Source organism: Plecotus auritus (genome assembly GCF_963455305.1).
Source record: "Plecotus auritus genome assembly, chromosome: 3".
Taxonomy (NCBI): domain Eukaryota; kingdom Metazoa; phylum Chordata; class Mammalia; order Chiroptera; family Vespertilionidae; genus Plecotus; species Plecotus auritus.
The window spans coordinates 113799783-113815297 of NC_137772.1; the positions used below are offsets into that span (position 1 = coordinate 113799783).

The 15515-nt window shown below is 46.2% G+C and overlaps 1 protein-coding gene across 1 annotated transcript in view; it reads left to right on the forward strand.

Moving 5' to 3' along the window:
* Positions 1-287: 287 nt before the first annotated feature.
* Positions 288-15515, forward strand: part of USP18 (ubiquitin specific peptidase 18) — a gene marked incomplete at its 5' end in the record, with an annotated part of 53824 nt that continues 38596 nt past the window's right edge. The window contains 4 exon segments of the mRNA XM_080660819.1: positions 288-315; positions 318-347; positions 350-436; positions 1698-1794. Of these exon segments, the coding sequence (XP_080516945.1) occupies positions 288-315; positions 318-347; positions 350-436; positions 1698-1794 (242 nt within the window).

Consider the following 15515-nt stretch of genomic DNA (forward strand, 5'->3'; position numbering starts at 1 on the left):
GCATTCCACTGATGAGTTAAGAATGGAGACATGTGAGACAAGGAGAGTGGGTGTGTAGCCTAGCCCTAGAGCTCTGTGAGCCAGGCTTCCATACATCTCCCTCCAAGACTTGACTCCTTGGAAACAGAACTGATCACATGAATGTACTTTTCCCTTTGCTTACCCTTAACTGTCTGTGGTGTATTTTCACAGAAGTCCCACCAAGATGAGAGCGCTTCCCAGAAGTGAGGTCATGCAGTGCTGAAGAACTGCCAGCCAAGGGCCTGGAGATTTTGGAGTGATCACTAATGGGCAAGGTGTTTGGGTTCCTAAAGAAATTTGCCAATCAGTCCTAGCTGAGTCTCAGCAGACCCTGTTGAGAAGAAGCAAGAGAACAGCAACATGAAGAAGAGGGAGCAGCTACCAAAACACTTGAGTGCCTGGAACTGCCCTCGGGGTCATTACCTCTCTCCCATTTTTCTATTTTTGACTATTTAGAAACGTTTTGTTTACTCACTATACTCTGAAGCAGTAGAGCTTTGTTGTTAATGACTCCCGATCCCTTGTGCCATCATTTCTGCATTTTTAAATGGGAATAATCATAGTACTGAGAGCATATAGTTGTTGAGAGAATAAATGAGATAATTTGTGGAAATTTCTTTAGACCAATGATTGGCATATAGTAGCAGTTAGTTCCTGTCTTTACTGTTGTACCTGTGTGCAAGTATGTCTAGAGGCAAGTGCTTCTGCTGATTCAGGAGTGTATATCTGTGATTACCTGTTACCCTTGGATTTTTACGTTCTTATTGCCCTATCTTATGTACACCAAAGTCCTTTCCACAGGGATCCTGATAATAGTGGTACTTGCTCCCTCTTTTTTTTTTTTAAACCCACACCCAAAGATATGCTTTCACTGATTTTGAGAAAAAGAGAGAGAGAGAGAGAGAGAGAGAGGAGAGAGAGAGAGAGAGAGAGAGAGATATCAGTTGTCTTTCCTTTGCCCCCCGACTGGGGAGGGAGCCCACAACGTGGTATGTGCCCTCACTGGGAATTGAACCCACAACCTTTAGGTGAACAGGATAAAGCTCTAACCAACCAAACCACCCTCTTAAATTATTCACCTTTGTGGGGTCTGTGGAACCCAAGGCTGTGTTTGGTTGCAAGTGGGTTAGAGAAATGCCATTTTTTGGTTGTCTCATAAGTTCCTTTTCGCTTCCAGCCCCTGGAGGTGAATTTAGATTAGTGGATTTCTCCCAAAGCTTTCTTCTGATTTCTCCAGCCATGAAGTGGGAACTGGGTAGGGCCTTTCCACTGGAATCTAAAATTGCTCTTATCCCTGAGCCCTATAGATGCCCATTATGACTCAACTCTGGCAGGAACTCATAATTCTCCCAGGTACACTTTCTGTAATGTTTCTCACTTTTCCTTTGCTCATACAACAATGGCTTGTACTACACATTTGACAATGAGTAATACAACTGTTGTGACATCTCTCTTTCCTAATGGATGACTAAACTTTTATTACTATTTCACTTTTCAGAGTTCATGCTTTATCTCTTCTCCCCAGTTATTTTGCAAGCTCCCTAGTGATTTCTTTGTGCCTCTGAGAGTACTTTATAGGATTTCATATCCTTAAGAAGATTCTAGAAGAACATATCACTTCTGTTAAATCCCTTAGCTAGTCCTTGTCCTCAGTATTTTTTCTCTTTTCCTTACAGGCCCAGTTGGTTTACACAACATTGGACAGAGTTGTTGCCTTAACTCCCTGATCCAGGTATTGATTATGAACATGGGTTTCACCCAGATACTGAAGAGGTAAGACTATTATTCAGGCTATCCTATCTAATAAAGAGGGAATATGCTAATTGACCATCACACCCTCACAAATATAGTGGCGCCCACAGCCAATAAGGAGGGAATATGCTAATTGACTGCCACACTCTCAAAGATGGCGGCACCCACAGCCACAAGATGGTGGTGCCCAGTCCCTTCAGCCCCCCAGCTGCCCAGGGCCAGCCTGAGGTGCAGGCAAGCCTTGGATGGCAGCTGCCCAGCCACCCAGGGCTGGCCTGAGGGATGACCAAATGACTGAACAAGCAAGCTGTGTGGGGTGACCAGGCTGGTGGGGGGGCCATGAGGGGTGACCAGGCTGGCAGGGGGGTTAGTTGGGGGTGACCAAGCTAGCAGGGCGGGAAGTTGGGGGCAACTAGGCCAACGGGGGGGGGGTGCAGTTGGCAACAAGGCCAGCAGGGGGGCAGTAAGAGGTGACCAGACTGGCAGAGGGGGGTAGTTGGGGGTGACCAGGTCAAGGGGGGCAGTTAGGGGCAACCAGGCAGGCAGACAGGTGAGCGATTAGGAGCCAGCAGTCTGGGATTGTGAAAAGGATGTCCTGGATTGGAGAGGGTGCAGGCTGGGCTGAGGGAACTCCCCCGCCCCGCACAAATTTTGTGCACAGGGCCTCTAGTAAACATGTATAATCCTTTATGTTTTCAAACATTCAATTATTCACAGTGACTTGGATTTTTTTTAGAATAATTTTTAACATTTTTCAATTACAGTTGACATTCAATGTTTTATTCAGGTATATAATATAGGGACTAGACAATTATATAACTTACCAAGTGATCAGCCTGATAAGTCTAGTATCCACCTGACAACATACATAGTTATTACAATACTAGGAGCCCAGCTCATGTGGTGCCGTCCACCCTAGAGTCGCCAGTCCGGCCCTGCCTCACTCCCTGGGCCCCACAGTAGCTGTGGCTACTGCTGATCAGGCCCTCCCCCAGTGCAGATGTGCGAAGGCCCCTGCTGCCCGCCCCTTGATGCTGCGTGTGCAACCTCCTCCTGTCCTGTCAGCCCTGGTTAATTAGCATATTTCTCTATCCTAACTAATAAAAGAGTAATATGCAAATTGACCATCACTCCAACACACAAGATGGCTGCCCCCATGTGGTCAAAGATGGCTGCCCCCATGTGGACACAAGGTGGCCACCACAAGATGGCCAGCAGGGGAGGGCAGCTGTGAGGGACCAGGCCTGCAAGGGAGGGCAGTTGGGGGCAATCAGGCCAGCAGGGGAGAGCAGTTATGGGCAACCAGGCTGGCAGGGGAGGGAAGTTGGGGGCAACCAGGCTGGCAGGCGAGGGCAGTTAGGGGCCACCAGGTCAGCAGGGGAGGGCAGTTAGGGGCCACCAGGCCAGCAGGGGAGGGAAATTAGGGGCAACCAGGTCTGCAGGGGAAGGCAGTTAGGGGTGACCAGGCTGGCAAGGGAGGGAAGTTAGGGGTGACCAGGCCAGCAGGGGAGGGCAGTTGGGGGCGACCAGGCTGGCAAGGGAGGGCAGTTAGGGGTGACCAGGCCAGCAGGGGAAGGCAGTTGGGGGTGATCAGGCCTGCAAAGGAGGACAGTTAGGGGTGACCAGGCCGGCAGGGGAGGGCAGTTAAGGGTGACCAGGCCAGCAGGGGAGGGCAGTTAGGGGCAACTGGGCGGGCAGGGGAGTAGTTAGGCGTGAACCAGGCTGGCAGGGGAGTGGTTAGGGGTGATCAGGCTAGCAGGCAGAAGCAGTTAGGGGCAATCAGGCAGGCATGCAGGTGAGTGGTTGGGAGCCAGCAGTCCTGGATTGTGGGATAGGGCCTAAAAGGGCAGTCGGACATCCCTCGAGGGGTCCCAGATTGGAGAGGGTGCAAGCTGGGCTCAGGGACACTCCCCCTCCGTGCACGAATTTTATGCACCGGGCCTCTAGTTATATATATAGATATAGATAATTGCCTATACTCCTTATGCTGTACTTTACATCTCTGTGACTATTCTGTAACTACCAGTGTGTACTTTTTAATTCCTTTACCTTTTTCGCCGATTCTCCCAACCCCACTCCCATCTGGCAACCTCAAAATGTTCTCTGTATTTATGAGTTTTTTGCTTTGTTTATTTTATGTTTTAGAATCCACATATAAGTGAAACCAGAAGATATTTATCTTTCTCTGTCTGACTTATTTCACTTAGTATAATTCACATCCATGTTGTCACTAATAGTAAGATTTAATTCTTTTTTATGCCAAGTACTATTAAATTGTATATATATATACCACTTCTTTATCCCTTTTTCTTTTTTTAAAAAAATTAAATTTATGGGGTGACATTGGTAAATATGATCATACAGGTTTCAGGTGTGGGTGTCTATGTTGCAAGATCTGTTTATTGCACTGTGTGCCCACCACCCAAAGTCAACTCATCTTCCATCACCTTATATTAGATCCCTTTAACCCCCATCATCCCCATCACTTTCCTTCTGGCTACCACCACACTACTGTTTGCGTCCATGAGTTTCAGTTTTATATCCCACATATGAGTGAAATCATATGGTTCTTAGCATTTTCTACCTGACTTATTTTACTTAGCAGAACATTTTCAAGGTCCATCCATGATGTCACTAATGGCTGTATTTCCTCTTTTCTTATGGCTGAGTAGTATTCCTTGTGTATATGTATCACATTTTCTTTATCCAGTTCTCTGTCACAGGACACATTGGTTGTTTCCATGTCTTGGCCACTGTGAACATAGGGTGCATATATCTTTGTGAATACATGTTTTGAGGGTGTTTTTTTTTGGGGGGGGTGTATATAAGCAGGAGAGGGATTGCTGGGTCATATGATACTATATTCTTAATTTTTTGAGGAATCGTCAGACTGCTTTTCATAATGGCTATACCAGTCTACATTCCCATCAGCAGTGAATGAGGGTTCCCTTTTCTCCACAACCTCTCCAACACTTGTTATTACTTGTCTTGTTGATAATAGCCATTCTAACAGGTGTGAGGTGGTATCTCATTGTAGTTTTGATTTGCATTTCCCCAATTGCTAGTGAGATTGAATATCTTTTCACACATCTGTTGACTGTTTGTATGTCTTCTTGGGAGAGATGTCTGTTCAGGTCCTCTGCCCATTTTTTGATTGGGTTGTTTGTTTGATGCTGAGTTTTATGAGTTCTTCATATATTTTGGACATTAAACATTCGTTGGAGCTATTATTTACAAATACCATTTCCCATTTGGTCAGCTACTTCTTTTTGTTGCCGGTTTCTTTTGCCGTGTAGAAGCTTTTTAGTTTGATGTAGTCCCATTCACTTATTTTTGCTTTACTTCCCTTTTGAGTTAAGTTCATAAAATGTTCTCTATGACCAAAATCAGGTGATGGTCTTCTGGGATCTCCTTGTAAGTAACTGACAGCTTTTCTCTTTCTGCTTTAAGATTCTCTGTCTTTAACCTTTGGCATTTTAATTACAATGTGACTTTATGTGGGCCTCTTTGAGTTCATCTTGTTTAGGACTCTAGGACTCTCAGTGCTTCCTGGGCTTGTATGTCTATTTTCTTTGACAAGTTAGGGAAGTTTTCTGTCATTATTTATTCAAATAAGTTTTCAATCTCTTTCTCTCTTCTGCTATCACTATGAAGTGAATATTAGTACACTTGATGTTGTCCCAGAGGCTCCTTAAATTATCCTAATTTTTGTTTTGCTGTTCCAATTGTTTTAAAAATTGTTGTCTTCAAAATTGCTTCTTTGAACTTCTGCTTCTAATCTACTGTTGATTCCTTCTAATGTACTCTTTATTTCAGATATTACATTCTTAACCTCTTTTAAAAGATGTTTTCTCTCTCCATTTATGTTTCCTGACTCCTGTTGAAGTTCTCAATGAGATCATTGAACACCCATATAACCAGTGTTTTGAACTCTGCATTTGGAAGATTGCTTGTCTCCATTTTATTTAGTTTTTTTTTTTTTTTTTTTAGTTTTGTCCTTTTCTCATTTGAAACATGTTTCTTTGTTTTCTCATTTTGGCTGCTGTTAGGTCTGATCAAACAATTGAATCGATACCCCCTCCTCTGGGAACTGACCTTTAGGCCATTTCACAATGGACATTCCACTTGCTTAGACCACATTCCACTTGCTAAGACCATTATCTCTCCTCTCTGGAGTTTCCCAGAATACGAACATCCACAGAGAATTCTCCACCCAGAAAAAGCCCACCTAGAGTCCTTTAAAAACCTCTGACTCCCTGTCTTTGGGTTCTGGTGCCATTTTGGGGTTCAGCCCACCTGGTATCCAGATGACCTAATAAATTTATAATTCCTTACCACTTTGGCCTCCTTCTGTGACCCTAACTTTTGGTGCCGAAACCCAAGGGGGTTCCGTGGGTATGGGGAGCCATCTCCCTGGCTTCAGACACCATGAATTTGCTACTCGGAGAACAGTAGGCAGTGGCAGCTCGACCTGGGCTTTACCACCAAATCCTACTGAGGTGACATAATAGCCAGCCTTGATTAGGCCTCCCTCCCTTATGGACTCGCCACCCCCCACCCCCCACCCCCCCACCCCCGAGCCAGCAAAGGAGAATGCTGGATCAAGAACCTCTCTTTCTCCATTGCTGATCCTCCATTCCACACTGGCCAGTCTTCTCTAAGTCATTGACATTCCATAAATTCCCTCATCTCGAGTCTTCTGCCTATTCTCTCTCACTGACTTCTCAAAAGTCTCTGGTCTTGAAAGTCCTAGTGCTAGGCCAGAAGACTCCTCAGCCATTTGGCTTTGGGTCCTTCTGGATTGGGGATGCCCAGTCCAGAGGGTCACCTCTCATTTCTCGTGGTAGTTTGTTTAGCAGTGGGGATGCCTGCCCTAAGCAGTCACCTTTGGATTTGTGGTCTGTGACTCACCCTTTCTCTTTCATGGGCCACGCCACACTCCCTCTGCACACTCATGGGGAAGATCATGTCCAAGAACCTCATTTTCTTTTGTAACACTGGCCACAATATAAACTAGCCTCAATGGCCTGAAAATGGCACTTTCAATTTTAACACACTGAGCAATTTCTGTCACCGCAATGAAAAATGGTCAGAGATTCCCTATGTCCAGGTCTTTTGCATCCTCCAGTCCCAACCCTCTCTCTGTCAGTCCTTCTCTACCCATCAGATCCTTCTCCTTCACACAAAACATCATACCCCTAACACTTCTGATTCTGAATCTACTTTTGACCAAGCAGACCACCGACTTCCACCCCCTTACACGTTCCCTCCCTCATCTGCAGTAGATTCCCAAAATACAGACCCTCCTAACAGCAACCACCTTCTCCCCAGGCCCTTGAGAGCCCAAATCCCAAGAACCTGAATTCTAATACAGCCTTTTCCCTAACACTCACTCTCAAGCAACGCAAAGACTGCCTTCCTCAATAGCCACTTCTGTTCCCATGCCCATTCCACCCCTGAGGGAGGTAGCAGGAACTGTGGGCATAGTCCAAGTCCACATCCCATCCTCTATGTCCAACCTCACACAGATTGAGAGGTATCTCAGGTCTTTTTCCACTGACCTGACCAAGGAATTGAGTACCTGACCCAGTCCTATCACCTGTCCTGTCATGACATTTAAGTCATCCTGTCCTCCTATCTAACCCCAGAGGAGAAGGAATGCATTTGGATATCAAATCAGGACCATGCCAATATCCTCCATAGACAGGATGTGGCAGCAAACCCTGTTGGTACTGATGCATTCCTCAGAACTGACCCGAGATGAAACTATCAGGTTACTTCTCCAGGGCACCAGCTCTGTAGCCATATAATCACCTGTCTCATTGCCAGACTCAAAAAAGGTTGCCCATAAAGTGGTCAACTATGACAAATGTAATGAAATCACTCAGGGCCCTGATGAAAACCCAGCTGTCTTCCTCTCCTGCCTCACGGAGGCCTTACAGAAATTTACCATCTTAAACCCACCTCCCCAGAGGGAACCCTTCCTCTGAATACCCATTTTATATCCCATTCAGTCCCCGACATACGCTACAAACTTAAAAAAATAGACACAGCTCCACAAACCCCTCAAAAAGACCTTGTTAACCTGGCCTTTAAGGTCTTTAATAATAGAGATGAGGAGACCCAAATCCAAAACAAAGGTAAGATCAGGCCAAGGCTGAGGCCCAGAAGATGCCTTCCAGCTCCTAGCCACCACTCTCATGAACCCCCAACAAAGTGCCGGTCCTCCAACCGTGGGTAAGTCAGGGGCCAAGCCTCCTCTGGGCCCATGCTTCAAATGCAACAAGGAAGGACAATGGGGCAAGTTCTGCTCAAACTTGAGACCCCCGCCTGAGCCCTGCCCAAGGTATGGAAGGGAAGGCCACTGGAAATCAGACTAGTCTGGCCCCTCCAGGTTGGACCTTGGACAGTCCAGCCAGGCCACCTTCTGGGTCCAGTTTGGAGCTCCCAGACCTCTTGGGACTGGCCACCAAAGACTGAAGCTGCCCAGGCCCCAGTAAGGCCCCACAGACTTACATCACCAGGACAGAGCCTTGGGTAATGATTGTGGAGGCAGGTAAGCCAATCTCTTTTTAATTGACATAGGGATCACTTATTATGCCCTCCCCGAATTCGCTGGGAACCTTGTCCTCCCCTCAGCCTCTATTATGTGGATTGACAGACGAATTAATCTCACAGCCATTAGCCACCTCTCCTCTACACTGCATCTTACTAGACACCCCTTTTATCCACTCTTGTCTACCTCAGTGCCGGGCCAGGACTACCGCACATCCCCTCATAAAACCCAGTTTTTCCAAATCATAGTCACCTGCCTCAGTTTCACTTTCACTCTCACCCCACTGAGCTGAGCCAGTATCTTGGACCTTAAACACCTTATCTCCTCCATGACTGTCCCCTCCTCTAGATAAGAAATAGGCTCCTTTCTTGGGATCACTGAATACTTTTGCCTCTGGGTTCCCAAATTTAGTCTTCTTGCAAAGCCCCTCTATGACGCATTGAAGGGAGCCCTCACTGAGCTTTTAGATCCCAACGCCAGCATTTTCATACCTTTAATGCTCTTAAACAACTCTTACCTCACTGCCCTCTCAACCCCCTTCTCAGTGAATACCTTTCTTTACTACAAAATTGCAAACACTTAACAGTCCTACTACTATCAGAAGCTGAACTCATTATCATTCCTTAGCATGTTATCTCTAAGGAAAAATGTGGCAGTTTTAAATCCAAGTGGCTAGAGACCTGGGAACAGGCTGCTGAGCCTGCTTCCTCCATAACCCGCCCCCCCCCACCCCCATATGCCTATAGATAATTTTCCAAAGTCTTTGGTAACTTAAAGACTTTGGAGCATTGCAGGATTAAATGATAAACATCAAAATATTTTAAAATAACATCAAATACTGAAACACTGATTGCTAGACAAGTTTTAATTTGCCTGCTCTTGGCTCTTATTATAGAAGGTCTCTTGTAGTTTGTTGAATGTATATTTTCTTGAAAGTAAGATTGTGTTTAAAGTGTGTTGATAAATGTCAATCTAAGAAATGCTGGTTGTTTACTTTTTGGCTAAAGCCGGTTATTTGCGAATGGGTAGAAGGTTTGTGTTGTTCAGTGAGTCAGGACCTGATCACCCCTGACGTTCGAAGGGATCCCTTCTCTCCTAGTAAGCTAAAGCAGTCCTTCCCAGGCTCTCTCCTATTGCTTAAGTCTTTATATCTAGACTTTATTTCCACTGCTCATTCACAGTTCTTGACACTATTATTGAAGTCATCAACAGGTCTTCCTGCTTGGTATTTAGGAATCTCTCTCCCCTTTTCTAGCCTTCTTAAAAGTCAGACACTGCAAAGGACACCAAGTCAGGAATGATCCCATAATACAGGGAAATAAAGCAGACCAGGAAGCCAAGGCAGCGGCTCAGAGGAAGCCTTTATCTCCCCTACTCTTAGCTATACCCCATATAACACCCTAATATACTCCAGAGGAACTGGACATGCAATGAGGAGTTTTAGGAGTTGTAAATGTATCCTATATGTAGGGAACTGGACCCAGAAGGTGGTCTGGCTGAACTGTCCAAGGTCCAACCTGGAGGGGCCAGACTAGTCTGATTAGCTCTTGGGGCTTCTCAGGAAGATCCATGGTTAAAATTTCAGGGAAAATATATCCTTCCCCAAGGCCAGGCCTATGATATCTTATGGGCTATTCACAATTCCCTACATATAAGATACATTTACAACTCCTAAAACTCCTCATTGCATGTCCTAGCCTAGCCTTCCTACTGCAAGATATCACCAAAACCTGTTCTACTTGTTACTCAGTATCTCTCCAAGGACAGGTTAGACCTCCTTCTTTCTCCATTCATCAGGCAAGAGGCCAAATCCCTGGACAAGACTGGCAAATTGACTTCACTCACATGCCCCCTATAAAAAGAACCAAATACCTCTTAACCCTCATAGATACCTTCTCAGGATGGGTAGAAGCCATTCCCCACTATGTCTGACCTACCTCATTACAATCATATAATGGACCTGCTTTCATATCTCAAATGACTCAACAGGTCTCCTCCACTCTGAACATCCAGTGGAACTTACACCCCCTCCTACCATCCCCAACCTTCAGACAAGGTAGAAAAGGCAAATTCCTTAATTAAGTCTAACCTAACTAAATTAACTCTTGAAACTAAAGAACCTTAAACTACTCTCCTACCTCTAGCCCTTACGCACATCAGGGCAACCTTCCTGTGCATGCTCCTTTCTTAGTTCACTTGAGCTTATGTATAAAATACCCTTCTTATTAGGCAACCTCCCTCCCATAGAGACCCCGCTAGGAGACTATGTTCCCATTTTAAATCTCATCCAACAATTACTGAGAGAACATGCTCCTCAGATCCTCCCTCAACCTTTTATGGGAGACACCACCCCTACTCCTCACATCCAGGGGACTGGGTCCTCCTAAAGGAAATCCATTCATCAAATAAGTTACAGCTCTGATGGCAAGGCCCTTATAATTACCCCAAGAGAAGCTAAATTATTGGGGTATACCCTATGGTTCCACCTTTCCAGATTAAAACCCATCTCAGGTACACCTCCATCACATGAGCTGGAGTCCCCTTAGTACTACAGCCACCTGATCAGGCCAACCAGACTCCACCTTATCCGCATCCCAGAAGAAGAGGATGAATGAGTGAGCACCCCTGCATGTGCTCCCTATGTATTAACCCTACCAATCCTGACTTCTCTGAAAGCCAACTTCCTCTCCCAATACAAATACTCTAGGTCTTAGCTACTGCCCCCTCTCCCTTTGCATCAGGATTCTCACCTTTCTATGGGACTCCCTTGTATAAGGGGACTTTGATTACCCATGGGAAGAGACTTCCTTCTTTCTAGACCCTGAACACACCCTTCCCCACCGTGGGACAATCCTTGATCCTGAAAGTGGGGATTAGCTCTCCTCCTCATCCTATTCCAGCCCTTCTCTCCAACACCCATAAGGAACTTTCTCGCCTCCACTCATTCAAATGAACACTTAACCTTACCCATTCCCTCCTAAACCAGACCAATCCAACCTTTGCCAGGGATTTCTGAATCTGGCTTTCCCACTGCTCTTCAGCATATACCCCTATCCCTACACCAATCACAAGATGGAATCAGGTAAAAATCACTCTAGCTTATAAATAGGAAAAGGGAACTACATTTCTCAAAAAGGCAGACACCCTTCTAGGTAATTATCCTGTAGCCCAGACAAATCAAGCCTCCCTTCTTTTCTGTATTTATATTCAATCTCTTGCTAAGGTTGCTCCTTCCTTCATCCCCGTCACAGGTCCTATTACTCTACTCAGCCCACTAATTGCCCAAGCCCTTTTATGCTTTACAAGTTCACAGGGCAATATAGCAATAAACCATCTCCCATCATCTACACCAAATGTAGAACTACCAAATGGCCACTGGTCCCAATGGGTTGACTACCATGTCTTCCCAGAAGCCAGTGGTTATTTCCTACAGCCAGTCAGCTTTATTTCTTATCCACCCATCCAGGCCCGAGGCTCCAACTGCTTCTTTCCTTCCCTTTCTCTTTTCCCTTGGATAACTGCCCATTCTATCATTCCCTTCCACTTTCACTGCAATAAAATCTCAACCACTCATCTGTCACTCCTTATTGGTAGTGCCATGGTGACTACCCTTTCAGCTTGGACTGCAGAACTGGGAAAAGTATCCTTTAGTCCACCTCTTCTCTCTATACCTTTCATCTTGTCTCCATGATCAGGGATTCTTTTTCCTTTGTGGAAAGAACACATACATCTATCTCCCCACCAACTGGACAGGAACCTGTACTCTCATCTGTCTCTCACCCAATGTAGATGTAGCCCCCAACAATCAGTCTTTACCTGTATCAACTCACCATATCCAACACAAGAGGGCAGTTCAGATAATCCCTCTCCTAATAATCCTTGGCATCACAGCAAATGTTGGAACTGGCATAGAGGGCCTAACCACTGCTTTCTCCTATTTTGAAATCCTGTCTCAGGACCTACAAGAAAGCTCTAGATGCCTACAAAACTGGGAAAACAAGAACCTCACCCCCAGGGTAACCTATCCTCCCCTTTAATATCACTAGTCAGGCAACATAGACCCCTGATCTTTTTCTCCCTAAAGATAACATCTAGGCCTCAGTTGTATTTCAACCCGAGGCCCAGAAAAACAGCAAAACTAGACAAGTGATGCTATGGCAACCTCAGGACCAGCTTTTACTCCCACGTCACTCAACAGGACCATTTTTGGGGAAATCATGCTGCTGCAACCAGTTTCTTGGGGAAATCATGCTGCTGCAACCAGTTTCTTGGGGAAATCATGCTGCTGCAACTCCTTGGTTAGCCCACTACTATCAAAGCCCATTCCCCTATAATCTCGATGTCTCACCTCAGTAGGAAATAAATATGAAAGATATGATCTTCGTCCCTATTCCAGAAAACAAAAAGGCTGGAATGTTAGGTCTCATCAAATAATTGAATCAATACTCCCTCCACTGGGAACTGACCTTTAGGCCACTTCACAATGGATACTTTCTTAGACCACATTCTAATTGTTAAGACCATTATCTCTCCTCTCTGGAGTTTCCCAGAATTTGGAACTGAACAGAGAATTCTCCACCCAGAAAAAGCCCACCTAGAGTCCTTTAAAAACCTCCGACTCCCTGTTTTTGGGTGCTGAAACCATTTTGGGGCTCAGCCCAACTGGTATTCATATGACTTAATAAATTTATAATCTCTTACCACATTGGCCTCATGCATTCTTCCTTCAGTGACCCTAACAGCTGCATCTCTGTGTATGTTTCTATGCATTAGGTACAACTGCTATGTCTCCTGGTCTTGGCAAAGTGGACTTTTTTGGGGCCAGTAGTACAGTCTCCCTCATCTCCTGAATTGGTGCTACAGGCGTGTGCTTGGTGTGGGTTGTTCCTTCCTGTTGTTGAGCCTTAATTGCTATTGGCACTATAGTAGGAGGGATTGACCCTTATGCTGATTGGTTGTGAGGTCTGGCCATGACTACTGTGGACAAGTTGTTGTGCAGGATCTGTCCAGATGAAGCAGGATCCACTTCAGCTGGGCTTTGGTGCCTGCTGGATTCACCCTTTTGGGTGTGTCATTTGTAGAGGTGGTTGGGTAATGCTCTGGTGTGGAGTGAATCTGGTTACAAGGTGTGTTGGTTCTGGGGCCTCTTGGGAGGTTAGGCAAAGGTTAGCCGCTCCCTGTGCCCTGCCTATGGCCACCTAGTATAAGCTACAATGTGATCTGCAGGTGGTTGACCCTTGTGCTGGGCTTGGAGGTTCCTGGGAGAGGCTAAGTTATGAACTGAGGCTTGCTTCTGCTAATGCTGGATTGGGGCTGCTTAGCAAGAGGATGGGCTATGCCAAAGGCCACATGCTGCTTTTTTGGGGTTTATGAACCTTTGAGACTCTTTAGGGAAGTCCTCAGCATGAGCCTAGATAAGCCACTGGAATAGGCTTGGATGGTCCTGCAAGTTCAGTGTGTCAGGGTCTCAGGGAATCACCAGAGCAAGGCAAACTATTAGCCAGGTTGATGGAGACTCAGATCTGGTGCTTGCCTGCACCTGCAAGGGGAGGAATCAGCAAATGAACAAAGGCTTCTGCCAGCGCTTCTTGCTGGGGAAAGCTGCCCCTCCAGCCCTCACCCCAAAGCCAGATAATTCAGTTCTTCTCTGTATGTCCCTGGTGCCTTTTGAGCTGCTGCCCCAGCAATAGAGCTCAGAGCCAGTGAGTCCATCAGCAGATAAATTTGTGAACTCCTGGGACTCCAGCAGCTGTCTCAGTCAGCCACAACCTCCATTAGTTTTCACACTTAGAAGTTATGAGGACTCCTCTTCCTGGCACTGGACCCTGTGCTTGGTGACCTTGTGTGGGACTGGGACCATTTGTACTTAGGGGACATGTGCAGCCAAGATATCCCTCCTGAAGTTTAATCACCACATGTGGATGTGGGAACAGCCTATTCTGCAACTCTGCTCCTCCTAACAATCTCTACATGACTTTTTCTGTATATCATTAGTTATAGGATTCTTTTCAGCTAGACTTCAGGCAGTTATCAGTGATGACTGTTCTGTAGTTTAGTTGTAATTTTGATGTGGTCATAGGAGGAGATGAGCATAGCATTTACCTATGCCACCATCTTGACTGGAAGTCCACAGTGACTTGAACTTTTAAAACTCTTCTTTCAAATGTTACCGGAGAAGAGTCTTGTTCTGCACACTTTGGACTACACATTCTAATCATCTGAGAAGTTTAAAATATAAATGCCTGGTACTACCCCAAGATATTTGGTTTCATTTGGCCTATGGTGGGAAACAGTCACTGGTACTTTTTAAAAAAGTATATTTTTATTGATTTCAGAGAGGAGGAGAGAGGGAGATAGAAACATTAACGATGAGAGAGAATCATTGATCAGCTGCCTCCTGGCATGCCCCCTCTACTGGGGATTGAGTCCGCAACCTGGGCATGTGCCCTGACTGGGAATCAAACCACAAACTCTAGGTTCATAAGTCAACGCTCAACACTAAGCCATGCCGGCTGGGCCACTGGTCCTTTTTAAAAGATGCTGCAGGTGATTTAAAAATGCAGTCAAGGGTAAGAGAAACCAAGATGGCGGCATAGGCAAGCACCTAAACTGCTGCCTCGCACAACAATTTCAAAACTACAACTAAAAGACAGAACAGACACCATCCAGAACCACAGGAAAGCTGGCTGAGTGAAAATTCTACAACTAGAAGGAAAGAGAAAAGCTCACAGAGAATTGGAGGTACGGCAAAGGGTCTTTGTGTGCACAGAGAGGAAGGGCGGCTGAGAGCCTGGCTGACTTTCTCTGGCAGAAGGGGGAAGGAGGCCCCCGACCGCAATGAACCCCAGTTCTGACTGCACTGAACCCCAGTTCCAGGCGAGCCCCTAGGGATCCACGCACTAGTGGGGGGAATCTGGACTCTTGGGCGGAGACTCGGGAGCTGGGGAAGGCAGAAGTCTGAAGGCGTGCGCGTGCCAGTGCGCACAAAGACTGCGGAGGTTGCCACAGGCTTTCCCTAGTGGAAGGGAGTCGGAGGCTCCTGACTGCACTGGGCCCCAGTTCTGACTGCACTGAACCTCAGTTCCAGGCGAGCCCCTGGGGACCCACGCTCTTGTGGGGGGAATCTGGACTCTCGGGTGGAGACTCGGGAGCCGGGAAGGCAGAGGTCGGAAGGCGCGCACGCGCG